General features: G+C 29.9%; 4 protein-coding genes across 6 annotated transcripts; 2 read left to right on the top strand and 2 right to left on the bottom strand.

Annotated features, from left to right (window-relative positions):
- The first annotated feature begins 234 nt into the window (after positions 1–234).
- On the top strand, positions 235–1,448 carry LOC145749546 (FUN14 domain-containing protein 1-like). Of its 2 annotated transcripts, XM_082565340.1 has the most exons (3): positions 235–369; positions 461–599; positions 1,001–1,448. In XM_082565340.1, exons 1-3 carry the CDS (start codon positions 345–347, stop codon positions 1,281–1,283), a joined length of 447 nt encoding a protein of 148 aa, XP_082421466.1. In that variant the 5' UTR covers positions 235–344; the 3' UTR covers positions 1,284–1,448. The 2 variants fall into 2 exon arrangements, with proteins under 2 accessions (XP_082421466.1, XP_082421465.1); XM_082565339.1 differs by having other exon boundaries at positions 254–599.
- A 5-nt stretch (positions 1,449–1,453) lies between these two features.
- On the bottom strand, positions 1,454–8,026 carry LOC145749545 (uncharacterized). Of its 2 annotated transcripts, none has more exons than XM_082565337.1 (15): positions 7,888–8,026; positions 7,099–7,753; positions 6,606–6,663; positions 6,365–6,462; positions 5,818–6,037; positions 5,534–5,640; positions 5,027–5,158; positions 4,841–4,936; positions 4,260–4,438; positions 3,806–3,938; positions 3,455–3,622; positions 3,242–3,384; positions 2,749–2,944; positions 2,365–2,546; positions 1,454–2,024 (listed from the first exon to the last, which is right to left on the bottom strand). In XM_082565337.1, exons 2-15 carry the CDS (start codon positions 7,687–7,689, stop codon positions 1,859–1,861), a joined length of 2,469 nt encoding a protein of 822 aa, XP_082421463.1. In that variant the 5' UTR covers positions 7,690–7,753; positions 7,888–8,026; the 3' UTR covers positions 1,454–1,858. The 2 variants fall into 2 exon arrangements, with proteins under 2 accessions (XP_082421463.1, XP_082421464.1); XM_082565338.1 differs by having other exon boundaries at positions 7,174–7,753.
- On the bottom strand, positions 7,719–9,831 carry LOC145750946 (motile sperm domain-containing protein 1-like). Its single transcript, XM_082567017.1, has 6 exons — positions 9,759–9,831; positions 9,517–9,582; positions 9,049–9,124; positions 8,603–8,838; positions 7,888–8,046; positions 7,719–7,753 (listed from the first exon to the last, which is right to left on the bottom strand). The coding sequence occupies exons 1-6, from the start codon at positions 9,829–9,831 to the stop codon at positions 7,719–7,721; spliced, it is 645 nt and encodes a 214-aa protein (XP_082423143.1).
- Positions 9,832–11,028: 1,197 nt separating this feature from the next.
- On the top strand, positions 11,029–13,785 carry LOC145750475 (uncharacterized). Its single transcript, XM_082566517.1, has 4 exons — positions 11,029–11,400; positions 12,096–12,228; positions 12,694–12,756; positions 13,016–13,785. Exons 1-4 carry the CDS (start codon positions 11,333–11,335, stop codon positions 13,562–13,564), a joined length of 813 nt encoding a protein of 270 aa, XP_082422643.1. The 5' UTR covers positions 11,029–11,332; the 3' UTR covers positions 13,565–13,785.
- Positions 13,786–13,836: the final 51 nt, after the last annotated feature.

The raw sequence follows: 13,836 nt of genomic DNA, 5'->3' as shown, positions 1-13,836 counted from the left end.
TTGAAGTCAGTAGAATGACATTGTTATTTCGTTTCGTTTATCCTCAGCTTTTTTAATTTCTCTTTCTTGTATATTACGTCTTAAAAACTAAATTGTGTAATTATTTTACATTAAAATTACACAAACTCTTGTTATATATGTTTTAAATTAAAATCATTTTCTTATCACGAACGTAGTTTTACATTACCACGCGAGGTCATAGTTTCTTTTGTTTTCTTTTTAGAGGTAAGTAAAATGTAAACAAATTACAAAGGCATTGCATAATTAATATTACCACCTATTTTTATTCAAGTTAAGGGCGTATTTTTTATTATTCTGCCAAATTTTATTAAAATTTGATTACTATGAGCGATGAGATGACTGCTCCAGGTGTTTTAACAATTTTTGGCACTTTAAAAATTCGATTTTAGACCTTATTAAAATATGGTAAATCATTTAAAATGTCATATATTTTCTCTAGTTTCGGATCAAGATAATACTGAATTAGAAGTTTGGGATAACACAGAAAATAAATTTCAATCCTCAGACAATAGAGTATTAGGAATAATGGACTTGAACAATCCTAAACAACAAATTGTTATTGGTGGAGCTAGTGGATGGTATTTTTTTTTAAACTGCTTTATTTTTAAATTTAAACAATTATTCTGATTTTTTTGTATATATTTTTATCCTCGATGTGGGATGGTCAACAGCACGACCTAAACATAGAGTAACAACTGTCACCCGACCTAGTCTCGAGTTGCCTGTGGCAGTTTAGGAAATTATTATACAGCATGAGAGCAGTGAGAATTAAACCCATGACCTTATATGGTGTAACAAGTGTTCTAACCGCTACACCACACTGCCGGTGTTGTCATCATTAAGAATCAAACCCATGGCCCAAATGTCTAAATTGTTACTTGAAAATTGTGCTCTTATACTGATATAATTATATTAACATACAGTTTAAAAAACTTCTTATTTTCCATTATAATAATAGTTTAAATTGAGTATTTTACAGGCTTGTTGGATATTTATTTAAGAAATTTGGAAAAGGAATTGCATCGGCAGTTGGCGGAGGATTATTAATTATTCAGGTGGCCAATAAGTCCGGCTACATTCATATTAACTGGAAAAAATTAGATAAAGATACAAAAAAAATGCAAACAGACATCACTAGAGATATACAGCAACGACACCCTGAACTTCAATCTTATTTCTCAAAAGCAAAAACGCAAATCAAAGAGAACACTCCCATTTCTGTTGGCTTCATAGGAGGGTTTTTAGTAGGAATGGCATCTTAAAAATTCACTTATTTCTAGCATTATTATATTATGCAAATTTTTTGTTAAATAGTTACTATAACCCTAGTGCCATTTCATTTTATATGTTGTATTATAAATTGTTAACTTCATGTGTAAACTTTCGTTCTTTAAAGTTGTGTTTAAATAGAAAAAAATTACAAACGTTTCATGCAAATTTATTTAATTGCAACTTTATAATATAAAAAAAAACAGCATGCACAAGTTGAAAGGAACAGTTGCTGTGACACAGTGCATTAAATGTACATGCCAGAAGTACCATTTTAACTAGATTTTGATATCTACACACTGTTCCCTGATATTTGTTTTTAAATTAATAGTTTTGACATACTTACTTAATCAAAAATCAGTTTGTTCAAGTTAGGAAAATAGATTTTCCTATTTTTTTAAATATTTAAGCATGTGCAATATATATTTATAGAACAACATCTTTTTATGCCATTATAAATATATAGAAAGTATTAGAACTTAAGTATAATAGAACTTTTAAAGCCTTATAAATCAGGTTTACAAAAAAACAACTTGAAACTAAACTGAGGAACGAACAAAAAAAATTTCTAAGAATCTTCGGAAGCCTTGGTTCCATGCACACGGAAGCGATAAATGCATGTGAAGTCCGGATGACCCCAATTGCTCGCAACTCTCAGCTCGATAAAACTAAATTTCTTGGTTGTAGACTGCTTAACTGGGTTGTTTTGGATAGCTGGGCCAGTTTCTTGATACCTTAAATCATTTTTTTTATTAAATTCATTTTTTTTAAGGAACTAACTAACAAGCCAATCTTCTACAGATGATTTAAAAGGTCAAACTAGCCATTTAAATAATAGTTAAAAACAAGGCTTACAGTCAGCATTTTAATTGGCATAATATGGTCGCAACTTTAAACTAATATTTGCACCACAAACAGCAGTTTTATCTTGTAGGCTTATAAATTGGAATAAAAATATAATCTGCAACGCTCAATTAAATATATTCTTAATTTTTAAAATCTTTTAGTGTAAGGCTTTTCCTTTTTTTCAAATTGTGAGTCAGCCTTTTGACTTTAAATAAAATAATTTTTTACGTGTAAGCTCCAAGCAGAGTTCCCTCTTTGTCATTAGAATTTTGAAGTCCATAAACGGAGAAGTATTTTGGTGCACTTGAGATGTTATTGTACAAAGCTAATGAAAGTGGAATGTGCTCCAATGTGAATGAAGTTGGATGAATTGGGGCAGACAAAGCGATGACCACATAACCTTCTGACCCCTTAAAAAAAAAACATTACTTTTAAAATAATTTGAGGATTTTGTTTTTTTTCAACAAACAAATTAGATATTTGGACTAAAAGCCCCCAAAAAACTTATAGTTAAGCCCCCCCAAAAAAACATACAAAAAACCCTAAAAATGACCCTTGTAATCCCCTGAAATCCCCCGTCAAAGTCCTAAAAACTATTAAATTATTACCAACCTTGAAAGCCCAACACTCTCCCGGTAAAACACCAGCTTGAATTACAGCTCTCGGGGTGTTAATATTATAGAACAACGGGATTCCAAATATACTGACGAGAGCTGTTCTGTGCTGATAAGTTTCGGAGCATCTCGTGTTTACGATCGAACCACCGGAAGTTTCAAGAGCAAAGTCACCGAGACCTATTTTATCAGCACTAAAACAGAATCAAAATTTAATTAAATATACCAGTTGTTTGCCTATCTTACTGAAAGTATTTTTTAGTTTGAATAAAAAAAGTATTTTTATTCTCTTGGTAAGTAATTTATTATCAAATTGCTGTTGCAATGTGGTCTCAACTAAAATTTGCCTACAACAAATTGCCCACACCCCACAAATGGCATTTTTTTAATATTTTAAAGGCCTATAAATTAAACATTTTCCATTATATATATCCGAATGAGAAGATAAAAATAGAATTTTGAAAACTCTGAATTAACAAACAGTGTTTTACCTGTAAATATTCAATGCTTCTTGGATCCATAATTTCACTAATTTCTCAGTTACAGTTGAAGTAGAACCAGAATAATGAGAACTAGTGATCGATTGCAATGTTAACGAAGGTTGCTTTTCTATGGTGTGGTCCTTTTGAATCAGCTGCAAAAAGTAGTCAAAAAATTAATTTTAATTTATCCTCAATGTTGTAATTTTATGTTAAGTAACTTACTTTGATTCGTTTTTCAAGTTCGTCCCTAAACTCAAGATTAAACTTGGTCGAATTGTTGTTGATTTCTTGTTTAAGTTGAACAACATCTTTTTCCTGAACAAATCCTTTAATGTGAAGCCATTCAAGAAAGACATTGGAAAGATGTTGTTGACGGTGATTAATAGACTTCTAAAATAAAATGTTGACTTAAAAGTTAAAAATCAGCAAAAAGAAGAAATCTCCCTATCAATACATACCCGTTAATAATGACCCCCCCCCCCCAAAAAAACAAAAACATATATTTTTGGTCAATTTTATTTAATATACAAAATAATTATTTTTAGGTATTTTATTTATTAATTTGATTTTTACTTGAGATTGAGAGGTAGTTGGTTGAATTCCTTCCTTCAAAAGGGCTAAGAAATTCTCCAGGAAACTTTCGGTTGCAATTTCTTGAATGTAATTTTTGTTCCCAATATTTTCCTCTATGTTGGTTTGGAATGTCCTAAAATTGGCAAAAATATTATTTAAAAATAAAAAATTTCTTAAAAAAGGCAATTCCGTTTTTTATTTGGGTTCAATCCCCACTGCTTTCATGCTGTAGCACCCTTAGGTAATATACTATAAAAGGTATAAACTCCCAAGTACAAATACAGATTATTTATCAGGCAATTATAATCAACAATATCTTAAACTTCTAAAGTCAACCCAGGACTGTGACAGAGTAACTAATGTTACCTAATGTTTAGTCTTCCCACATCAAGGATAAATAAACACAAACAAAAATGTATATTTTTTACATATTTTAATTATTTTTAATTCTTACTTTTGTTCTTTTTGTAGTGACTCCAATTCCAGGTTTAAAACAGTCAAAGATTTATCAAGTTTTGATATTTCGAATGTTATTTGTTTCTGTTGTTCTAACGAGATTTCTTTTTCAGTAAAAGTTAATTTGATTTCCTCCATTGCTGCGTTATGACTAGTTTTAATCGCTTCAATGGTCAACTACAAAATAAAATAATAAATAAATAATTTTTTTTATTTATATTTATCCTCGATGTGGTAAAGTTGCGCGCGACTTAAACAGTTGCCTGTGGCAGTTTGGGATATTATAGATTATAATTGTCCGATAATTATGCTGCTGATTAAGTGTTGGCTCAGCAGGAGTTTATACCGTTTATAGCGCCTTACTCTAAGGTGCTACAGCATGAGATCAGTGGGAATTGAACCCACGACCTCATGTGTGGTGTAACAAGTGTTCTTACCATTACACCACGCTGCCGGTCAAAAATCTAATTAATTGATTTTCAAATAGTTTAAAATTGTATTAAATTTGGTCTTATGTTATATATTTAATTTATTTAGATTTTATATGAATTTTAATATTGAAAATTGTTTTGAATTTACTTGAATTTGCTGTAGTTGATCTGCAAATGTTTTACTGGCTGTAGTTAGTTTGAGATTTATGGCATTTTCTATCATTTCTTCAACTGTAGTCAATATCTATTAAACAAAGCACAAGGGTCACCCTTTTTTAATGATTTTAATTCATTAATAAAAAAATAAAAAATTTCTTTTAAATATTTTTTTTACCTTTTTTTGGTTGTTTGAAATTTTCATGAAATCATCGGTATATTTGCTTTCCAAAGTATTCATTTTATTTAAGGTAGTAGATTGCTTGTCGGCCAATTTTAATTCCATTTCTTGAACATAGAACTCTAATTTCTAAAAAAAAGTAAATTTATATTTAATATTTGCCAGCACTAATTTACCCACAGACCACAGACAACAGTTTTTATTTTTTAAGGCCTTTAATTTGGGCATACATTACACAAATAAAATATCATTATGTTATGATGAACTAATTTTCCTATAATTGGTTTTAAAAAATAAAGTTAATTCATAAAATATAATTAACAGTGTTAATTTGTTCATGATAAATTTAGATCGACTAACGCGTCATAGAATAATGACTAAGGTTACTGCTAATATAGAATTAGTTAAAAATACTTTGTATGTAAATTAGCAAATGGAACAAGTTATTTGTAAAATTTTTTAGTTTTTATATTTTAAAATTTAAAAAACTAAAAACTGATTTACTTGTAATTTTCTTTCAAATTCTTTGACATTAAACTGAACTGTTTCACCTTGATAATTAGTTTGGCCAGGATCAATTTTGTCTTTTGGTTGATAAACATTATTCACAGCTATTTAAAAAAATTAATTTTTTTGGTTAATATTTAAAAAAAATAATAATTCCGAATAGTGTCAAAATCCATACATCCTATTAATTTTTGTTACCAAATTAAAAAGTTTTTAATAGGCCAATTTATAGATCATAAGCCTTTATAATTTTTTTAAAAAAATTTAAAATATCAACTTACCGAAAAGTGCTGGCAATTTAGGCATAGCAAACCAGGCAGTAGATTGTACTTTACTTTCTGTGTTTTTTGTAGCAATATTCGGCAATGCTAAGTATACAATTCCAACTAATAACAAGACACCAATGAACCAGACAACTTTGCGGGCAATTGCATAAAATTTGGCGCTGGAAATTTTTGAAGTTAAAAGCCAAGTGTCAAGAACTATAAACCCAGTAACAGTCTGTTTAAAAAACATTTAATAATATAAAGCATCTGATTATACTTGTTGATATATAATTTAAAAACATAAAAAAATTACAAACAAAAATGATTAAAAAAATAAAAACCACTTTTTTAAAATTTTTATATTTTTGATAACGTCTAAGTTTACATATAAATAAAGATTATGATTTTCGGTGAAAAATAATATCAATTCATCTCCTGAAGGCATTTACAAATATCACATTTTCTTGTATGTTATAACACTTACCCGCATTTACAATATTTTCGTGTTAAACAAGACTTATAAAACCATATAAACTTGATTAAACTTAAAATTTGTAATTACCTGGTACAACAACCAACCTAACCTCCAAAACGAGTTTGCAATAAAATTAAAAATTGTAAACAGAACATGGTGTAACTTGACAAATATATTCTTTGAATCTGAAAAATAAATCAACTAAAAAAATGGTCATTTTTTTAAATCCAAGGCAAAAAGTTTATATAGAGGCATTGACTGCTAGTATATATGCCTTGTATAGACCTAACAATGTATTGTACAAATAAAATATTTTAGTTTAACGTACCTGGCATAGATTCTTTGTCTCCGTCCCCCTCGAAATCTGAGAAAGATTCTCTTGTGTTCTACACAAAAGAACAGTTAATTACAAACAGAAACTTTCAAAATTTACTGATAACAATTTTGGGGTTTATATTTCATTATTTATCTTAAGCAGGTAATATGTTGATACAAACTACCACTACCGGCAACGTGGTGTAGTGGTAAGAACACCTGCTACACCACCATGAGGTTGTGGGTTCAATCCACACCGCTCTCATGCTGTAGCGCCCTTGAGTAAGGCGCTGAACTGCTGCTGAGCCAGCACTTAATCGGCAGCATAATTATTGGGCATTTAAAATCTATAATATCCCAAACTGCTAAAGGCAACTCAAGACTGGGTCGGGGTAACTGATGTTACTCTATGTTTAAATCAATCATTCGACCTTCCCACATCGAGGATAAAGATATATACAAAAAAAAATTTAGCCACTTTTGCATTTTTTGATGAGGAATTTTACCTCAGAAATTTTAGAGTGGCTCATATGGCTACTCCTCACTACAGAAGAGGGAATTTTGAACGGACTATGATCCACCTGCGTTTGTTGTTGCCGTGGCACCCTCCTTGCAGCGTTAACTTCACCTGAAGCAAAAGGGTGTGCCTGATTTTCGGCATTCTCTGTCTCAAGACCATACAAATACTGTAAAGTACGTTCATTCCTTTCGGAGTTAACGACTGGTGCTGATATAGACCCCATGACAACTTCAGACTTGGCGTTAAAACTCGAAGTCGTAATGTGTGTTGATTTCTTCGTAACTTGTTTCTTAGCTCTTACAGCAGATCTTGATTTCACCAAAGGTTCAAGACCGGGATGGCCATGTGCTGAAGACCCTGACCCGTTTCGACGGCGTCTTGTGTTGAATTTCCTATGTTGAGGGGAGGCCTCTGTGTACGACAAAACCCTTGAAGTTGAGTCAATTGAATCAGTGTCTGAAATATCTTCATCACCATCTTGGTTTTCTGTTGTCAGGGCAGTTGGAATATAATATCCACTCTCCAACAATCTCCTACTTCTTCTACCAGGAGAATTTACTCCAAAAGTGCGCGACATTTTTTTTCGTTATTTCTCGTGTTTTGTTTTTAGTATGGACGAAATATTGCCATAGTAACTAAACCTGTAAAACAAATAAAAAAATATCAATGTCTATGTTTATTGTTTTATAAGGGCAAAAAGTTAAAATATATATATAACGAGTTTTTTATATTTACAAAAAATAAGTACACACTTAAAAAAATTGCTTAAACTTACCTAAAATATAAGCAGCAATCAGTTTCTGGCTTGAGGTAAGTGTAAAAATGATTGGGATTATGCTGTTGGATTCTTCTTGTCCTTTTGTGTGAGCTGCAAGGGCAAACAAACACAAAACTGCAATTAAAATTAACAACCACTGTCCACTTAAAACTTCACCTAAAAAATTAATAACTCAATATTAGCACCTAATAATTTAAACTCTTTATTTTCCTATAGTAATATCAATCCACATTATACATAGTCCCCTGATAACAGGCCTACTTTTGCACTATAATGGCTAAGGTAATTGCCGTATTACTATAGAGAAAAAACAGGTTTATAAGCTTGAGTGATTTTAAATAAAAAACATATTTCACAAAGGCCTATTTACTTGAATAGGAATAACAATACCTTTACACATGGACCATGGTAAAGGCTATTATACAAATATTGGTTTTGGCAAAGGCAAAAACCATGACAAAATTTTATATGAAATAAATGGCATGGGTGCACTTGGCATTAAACAAAATAGAAAAACAGTAAGTCAACTGGAGTTATTATTATTTTTATTATTGGGCTAACTATAGAACAAAAATAACAGTTGTTAACAAGTACTACATTTTTGACCAAATAAATTAATAAAAATTAAAATCTCTTATATATTGTTGTTAAAGAGAACTGTTAATTTTTATTAGGTTTTTATATAAACAAACAAAAACACTCTTTATTTAACCTGTAGTTTTCTGTTGAACTTCAGCTGGGTTAATCCAATTCTGAGATTGAGAAGGTCTGAAATCTTCAACTTTGGTAGAAGGAAGTCCTTTAAGCAAAGTAGAAGGGATTTCTTTGCTACCAAGAACACTGAAATCTCTTGATGAAAGTTGGGTTGAATCAGAATATGAAATATCAACTCGGAATTTATCGACTGTCTCCAAGTAATCGGTGTTAAAACAAGTGCGACGAATAAGTCTTTAAAAAATTAAGATATATACAAAATTGAATTTATTTCTGATTAAAAAAAAATAAATATATATACAAAAAAATATTAATTTTAATCATGCTTTTTTATAAAGTATAAAGCTATAAAAATATTGTGTTAAAAAATAAGTTAAAACTTAGGTTCATAAAATTATATGTCACCACAAATAAATATATTAACTTTCCACTATGTAAACTTACATATCCGAACAACAGTGTGGTTGTATTTTCCCCTTTGAGTCGAGTACTGTGTACTTTTGGGGTGAGGTGCACAATACTGCAATAAATTTCATGGTTATTAAATATTGCAACAACAACAAAATCAAAGATAGGTACTAAAAATGGAGAATTAAACTGTTGAAATATATTTAGCTGCATGCTGAAGTGAATAGATCCTTTGGCTTTACCACTTAAGGTCCTTAGTTCAAACCCCACTGCTTCCATGTTTTAGTGCCCTTGGGTGAGGCACTATAAATAGTTTAAACTCATGCTAATCATTTTTCCAATTGGCAGATATTGGCAACTATATTTAACACAAACTGTCAAAATTTTTTTTAAAAATAAGTTATTTTCACTGAAAAAAATTGTTAACAAAGCTTACAAACTAAAAATCTTATTCTACAATTCTAAAAATATGAAATTATTTTAGAAAAGTAAATTATTTTTTACCTTTAAATGAGATGATAAAATCGTAGGGATTATAAATAGTTAAAACCCTTCTATGAGTGGATTGGTCTTTCAAATAAAATAAAAGTTTGTCTGGAAACAGAAAAACTGGCAACTTTTTTTTTTCTACTAACGATGCAACTTTATTTAACTCTAAAAATATTAAATTGAATATTTTAAGCTAAACTAAATTTTATTAAATATTTAAAATATATAAACATATTTATTTGTTGCTTTTAGATTACCTGCCGACTTTGCATGTGATGCAAATGAATGTCGTGCCTTCACGGCAGTTTTGTCCTCTTTATGTAATGGCATTAACTAACGACTACAAAAACAAAAAATATAAAAAAGTTAATTGGCAGTCTGGCAGTCAGTTAATGCAACAGTCTGACAGTCTGTCTGTCAGAATTGCTAGAACTGTCAGACTGTAGGGCAGTTTGCAATTCAACAGTATGTCAAATAAATTAAATAGTTTAAAAATTTTCAACCTACGGAACGTAGTTTTAAAAACTATAAATTTAAAAACGTAACATTAGGCAGACCAAATTATAAACTATCTGACAGTCTGACAGTCAGCCAGTAAACTACTAAACTAAATTAGCAATTAGGTCATTTTTTAACTGACTATCTAAATTTTTTTGCCAAAAACGCACAGAAATTAAAACTATTTGCAAAATAAAGATTTTATTTTTTGAAATCTCGTAACTAAGACATTTTGTTTTTGCCCCCTTTGTTTGCAACTCACAACTTTATTACATCACAATCAAAATACAAAAACAAAGCAAGAACGTGTGTTTACTCGACCATGGATTTATTTTTTTTCTAATTTTAAATAAAAACAAAATAATTTCTATAAAAATAGTATTATATAAATAAAATCTACTTAACATAAATTAATTTAACAAAAATAAGTTTTATATGATAAAATTAATTTAAATTTTAAGGTATAATAATTTATTTATAAGACAGTTATTTCAAAACTGTAAAATATTTATTATATTTTCTAAAAATTGATTTAAACTATACAGACAGACAGATTTATAAAAAAATTTAAAAAATTATGTAAAGCAAAAGTAGCAATAACACTACATATTTCTTTTACGCTTAAAATAATATATAAAATACAAAACAATTAAAAAAATAAAAAGAGTAAAAAAATTTATATTTGATCTTAAATTTTTATTAAAATTTTACAATCTTTAAAATTATTTTCTGTAAATTATTTGATATTTTATCGGCTAATAAACACATTCTTAAATTATCATCAAAACAAATGGTAAACAAAATACCTTACCTAATACAACATTATTACCATGTAATCTAGGTTACGCAAGACCTTCAAGTAAAAGGCTAAACCCACAGTAATCTACGGTAAGGGTATTTCCATTCACTTTCTATTCATTCCCTTCATGTAGGCTAATCAACCGTTTCAGTGAAACGCGTTTTTTTCCAGTCGCCCGTTCAGTTTGTTTAGGCCTTGCTAGTTTCTCTCTACGTTCTACGTTAGTACAGAGTGTTTTTTAGGTCTTGGGTAACAGTCTTAGAACAATATTGTTAAGATTGTCGGGCTAGTTCGTTTACTTAGGCGCCCTTTATAAGGCACACAGATACTTTATTTTTCTTGAGTTTAATTGCTTTACCAACGCGGTTTTTAGATTGGAATTCATTTATGTACATAGAAATATATATATTTGCATACTAGATAAGAAAAAATATCAAAAAATTTGAAACAAAGTTGCAAAATCTAAATTTATTTTAGTTTTGTAGGTATACGGTATAAAGTTGTTTTGTAAGGTTGGAATTGGATAAGTTTACGATGCATAACGACCCTGCTAACCCAGTATACGAGATCCCTCATAAGCTATTTCATGTTAGAATCGTAAGGTAAGTTTCTAATATAAGTTGTAAGTTTTTTTTAATTTAAAATAAACAAGCAATTGTATAATAACGCAGTGAAGAAATTTTAAAGTATATCGTTAAAATACATGCTATACAGCTCTGCAAATTTCTATAGAACTTTTATACAATAGTTAAATATAACAGTTGAATGAACACTGTATTTTCGAGAACACAATACCATGTTATTATCCCTTTTCACACAGTTAGGGTTTTAATACAAATAATAAAGTTGCTAAAGTTTAAACCATAGACTCTATGCGGTTATTACGGGTACTACGTATTTCCATACGGCCTCATTATAGTTGTTTATTATTAATTATATTGGCGGATATATCAAAAACGACTTTCGCTTAGTTTCAACCGCGTGGTTAAGTTATAATATACAAAACGCAAACTGAAAATGCCCTGAAGGGCTTAATTAAATAAAATATATCGATGTAGAAATGCCAAGAAAATACAATATCAACGCTGAAATGTGTCTATATACCTTTAGGTGATCTAAATTGTGAAAAATGTTACGTTTTTCTTATTATTTTTGTTAATTAATCAAAAAAATACGTTTGATAATCCATACGTCATAAGTTACAAATACTATATAGCTACCGAATATTTAAAATGAAACATATTAAAATATTTATTATATGCTATAAACGCTCTTGTAAAATACGTTTTGTTTGTAGAGTGGGTTTCACCTATCTCTTAATAGGTTTTCTTATTTGCTGTATGGGAATATTTGACCTTTCTGCAAGCTCTGTCGCTTTTGACGTTTTTTTTCGAGCCAAAATTGGAGCTGGCATTTGGGTTGGCCTCGTGGTAAGACTGCTTTTTATTTTTTTTCGACATACAAAAAGGTCGACTTCACAGCCTAAATATTAAATAATTTTTGTTGTTTCGACCCAGTTTAGAGTTGACTTTGTCAGTTTTCGAAGTTATTGACAAAAAAGTATCACCAAATTATTATGCTGCTAATTGTTTTCTCCTTAACAGAGTTATTTGTAATTGGAATTATTAGAAATCGAACCTAAAACATTTGGTTGTAATGTAAGGTGCTGTAAAGCAGTAAACCAAACCGCTAGTTAAACATGTATCATGACTTTTACATTGCCCAAAACATAATTCATTTCACAGTTTACGTTTTATAGGCTCCTAAATAAAGAATCATATTGTTTTGGCTATATTTTAAGGCAATTTAATTACTTGTTTTGTGTTTTTTTAAAAATATTTTGACATTTCTATGTAAACACTGATCACTAATGCCCAATTATGAATGTTTTGTAGGTTGTTGTTACCGGGGGAATAGGCGTTGTGACGTCACGATCAGAGCTGCGCCGTCGTTATACAGTAAATAAAACAAGATTTTTTTAACATTAAATTTCTATGTTAAACAAGGACAAAATTACAGTTAGAATAAAATTGCTAAAGTAAATGTTAAGAAAATTTACCAAAATTGTTTTAGACATTAATTTTCTGTGATATTTAATAAGATTAATGGCGCTTTTCTGTATATAAATACTTGTATTAATTGTATTTATATTACCTGTTATTTAAGAGGAATTTACTTAAATAACTAGCTTAAATTTTTACGTTTTTGTCTTTCTAGATAAAGGCGTTTTTTGTTTTGTCCCTTATATGCATTTTACTGTCTATAGTCCTGATCATAATATCAATCACCGAACTAGTATCTGCTGGGTATGCGCAGGGTAGAGCTAGCATCTTACAAACTGGTCCTTGCTTTAACACTACACTTAATGAGACTTGCATATCACAGACTACGTTTTCGCAAAAATATGTAGCAGATGGCCTTCTTACAGCTCTAGGCTTTGTACAGATATTGTTTGCACTTTATGGAGCGCTAGCAACTTTTGAGATCATGAAAAATCAAAGACTGGACACTAGTTTTCAGTTTCGCAATAATCAGGCTAACAACGAAGTTCCCTTGCCTGGTGTGTCTGTCAGTGAATATTTTGGTGACAGAATGAGGCAGGAAACGGGCGAAAACAACGAAGTGAGGACAGAAGTTCGTGCTTCTTCCTTACACGGTAGTAGCTTGCGGCACAAAAAGTCGGAATCCGCCTCTTTCCGCGAATTTCCTGATTCCGAGCAGTTCCGCGCAAATTATGAAACAGTTGACGCGGGAACTCATTCTTGAAATCTTACAGTTTATTAAACTTTTCCTTTTTTTGTTACTACAAAAGTTTTGATATATATGCCCAATTGAACACTGCCTTTAAAGCTGTAACTATATATACTATACAACTACATGTATTTACCGTTGCTTAGAAAAGTCCGTTTTTTGCTTATTTGTAAATGCACTTATTTTTTGAACTTCCCTTATGTTATATATTCGCATTTAAATACACCTATTTGTCAATATAACTTTTAATCATTAATTTAAATAGCTTGCTAGGTGCAAATACAAGT

Source organism: Corella eumyota, chromosome 4, assembly GCF_963082875.1.
Source record: "Corella eumyota chromosome 4, kaCorEumy4.1, whole genome shotgun sequence".
Lineage (NCBI taxonomy): Eukaryota > Metazoa > Chordata > Ascidiacea > Phlebobranchia > Corellidae > Corella > Corella eumyota.
Note: the sequence above shows the minus strand (reverse complement) of the source record. Positions and strands in the feature narration are given on the sequence as shown.

What these genes read in the sequence shown, in the direction of transcription:
- LOC145749546 (XM_082565339.1), top strand. Translation starts at nt 424, where the DNA reads ATGGTAAATCATTTAAAATGTCATATATTTTCTCTAGTTTCGGATCAA. An exon ending in ATTGGTGGAGCTAGTGGATG is followed by an intron (nt 600 to 1,000) that starts GTATTTTTTTTT and finishes AGTATTTTACAG; the next exon opens with GCTTGTTGGATATTTATTTA.
- LOC145749545 (XM_082565337.1), bottom strand. Translation starts at nt 7,689, where the DNA reads ATGTCGCGCACTTTTGGAGTAAATTCTCCTGGTAGAAGAAGTAGGAGA. An exon ending in TCACTACAAAAAGAACAAAA is followed by an intron (nt 3,939 to 4,259) that starts GTAAGAATTAAA and finishes TGCCAATTTTAG; the next exon opens with GACATTCCAAACCAACATAG. An exon ending in GAAGCATTGAATATTTACAG is followed by an intron (nt 2,945 to 3,241) that starts GTAAAACACTGT and finishes ATTCTGTTTTAG; the next exon opens with TGCTGATAAAATAGGTCTCG.
- LOC145750946 (XM_082567017.1), bottom strand. Translation starts at nt 9,831, where the DNA reads ATGCCATTACATAAAGAGGACAAAACTGCCGTGAAGGCACGACATTCA. An exon ending in ATCACATGCAAAGTCGGCAG is followed by an intron (nt 9,583 to 9,758) that starts GTAATCTAAAAG and finishes TTTATTTGAAAG; the next exon opens with ACCAATCCACTCATAGAAGG. An exon ending in AGTTCAACAGAAAACTACAG is followed by an intron (nt 8,047 to 8,602) that starts GTTAAATAAAGA and finishes TTAATTTTTTAG; the next exon opens with GTGAAGTTTTAAGTGGACAG.
- LOC145750475 (XM_082566517.1), top strand. Translation starts at nt 11,333, where the DNA reads ATGCATAACGACCCTGCTAACCCAGTATACGAGATCCCTCATAAGCTA. An exon ending in GCATTTGGGTTGGCCTCGTG is followed by an intron (nt 12,229 to 12,693) that starts GTAAGACTGCTT and finishes AATGTTTTGTAG; the next exon opens with GTTGTTGTTACCGGGGGAAT. An exon ending in AGCTGCGCCGTCGTTATACA is followed by an intron (nt 12,757 to 13,015) that starts GTAAATAAAACA and finishes TTGTCTTTCTAG; the next exon opens with ATAAAGGCGTTTTTTGTTTT.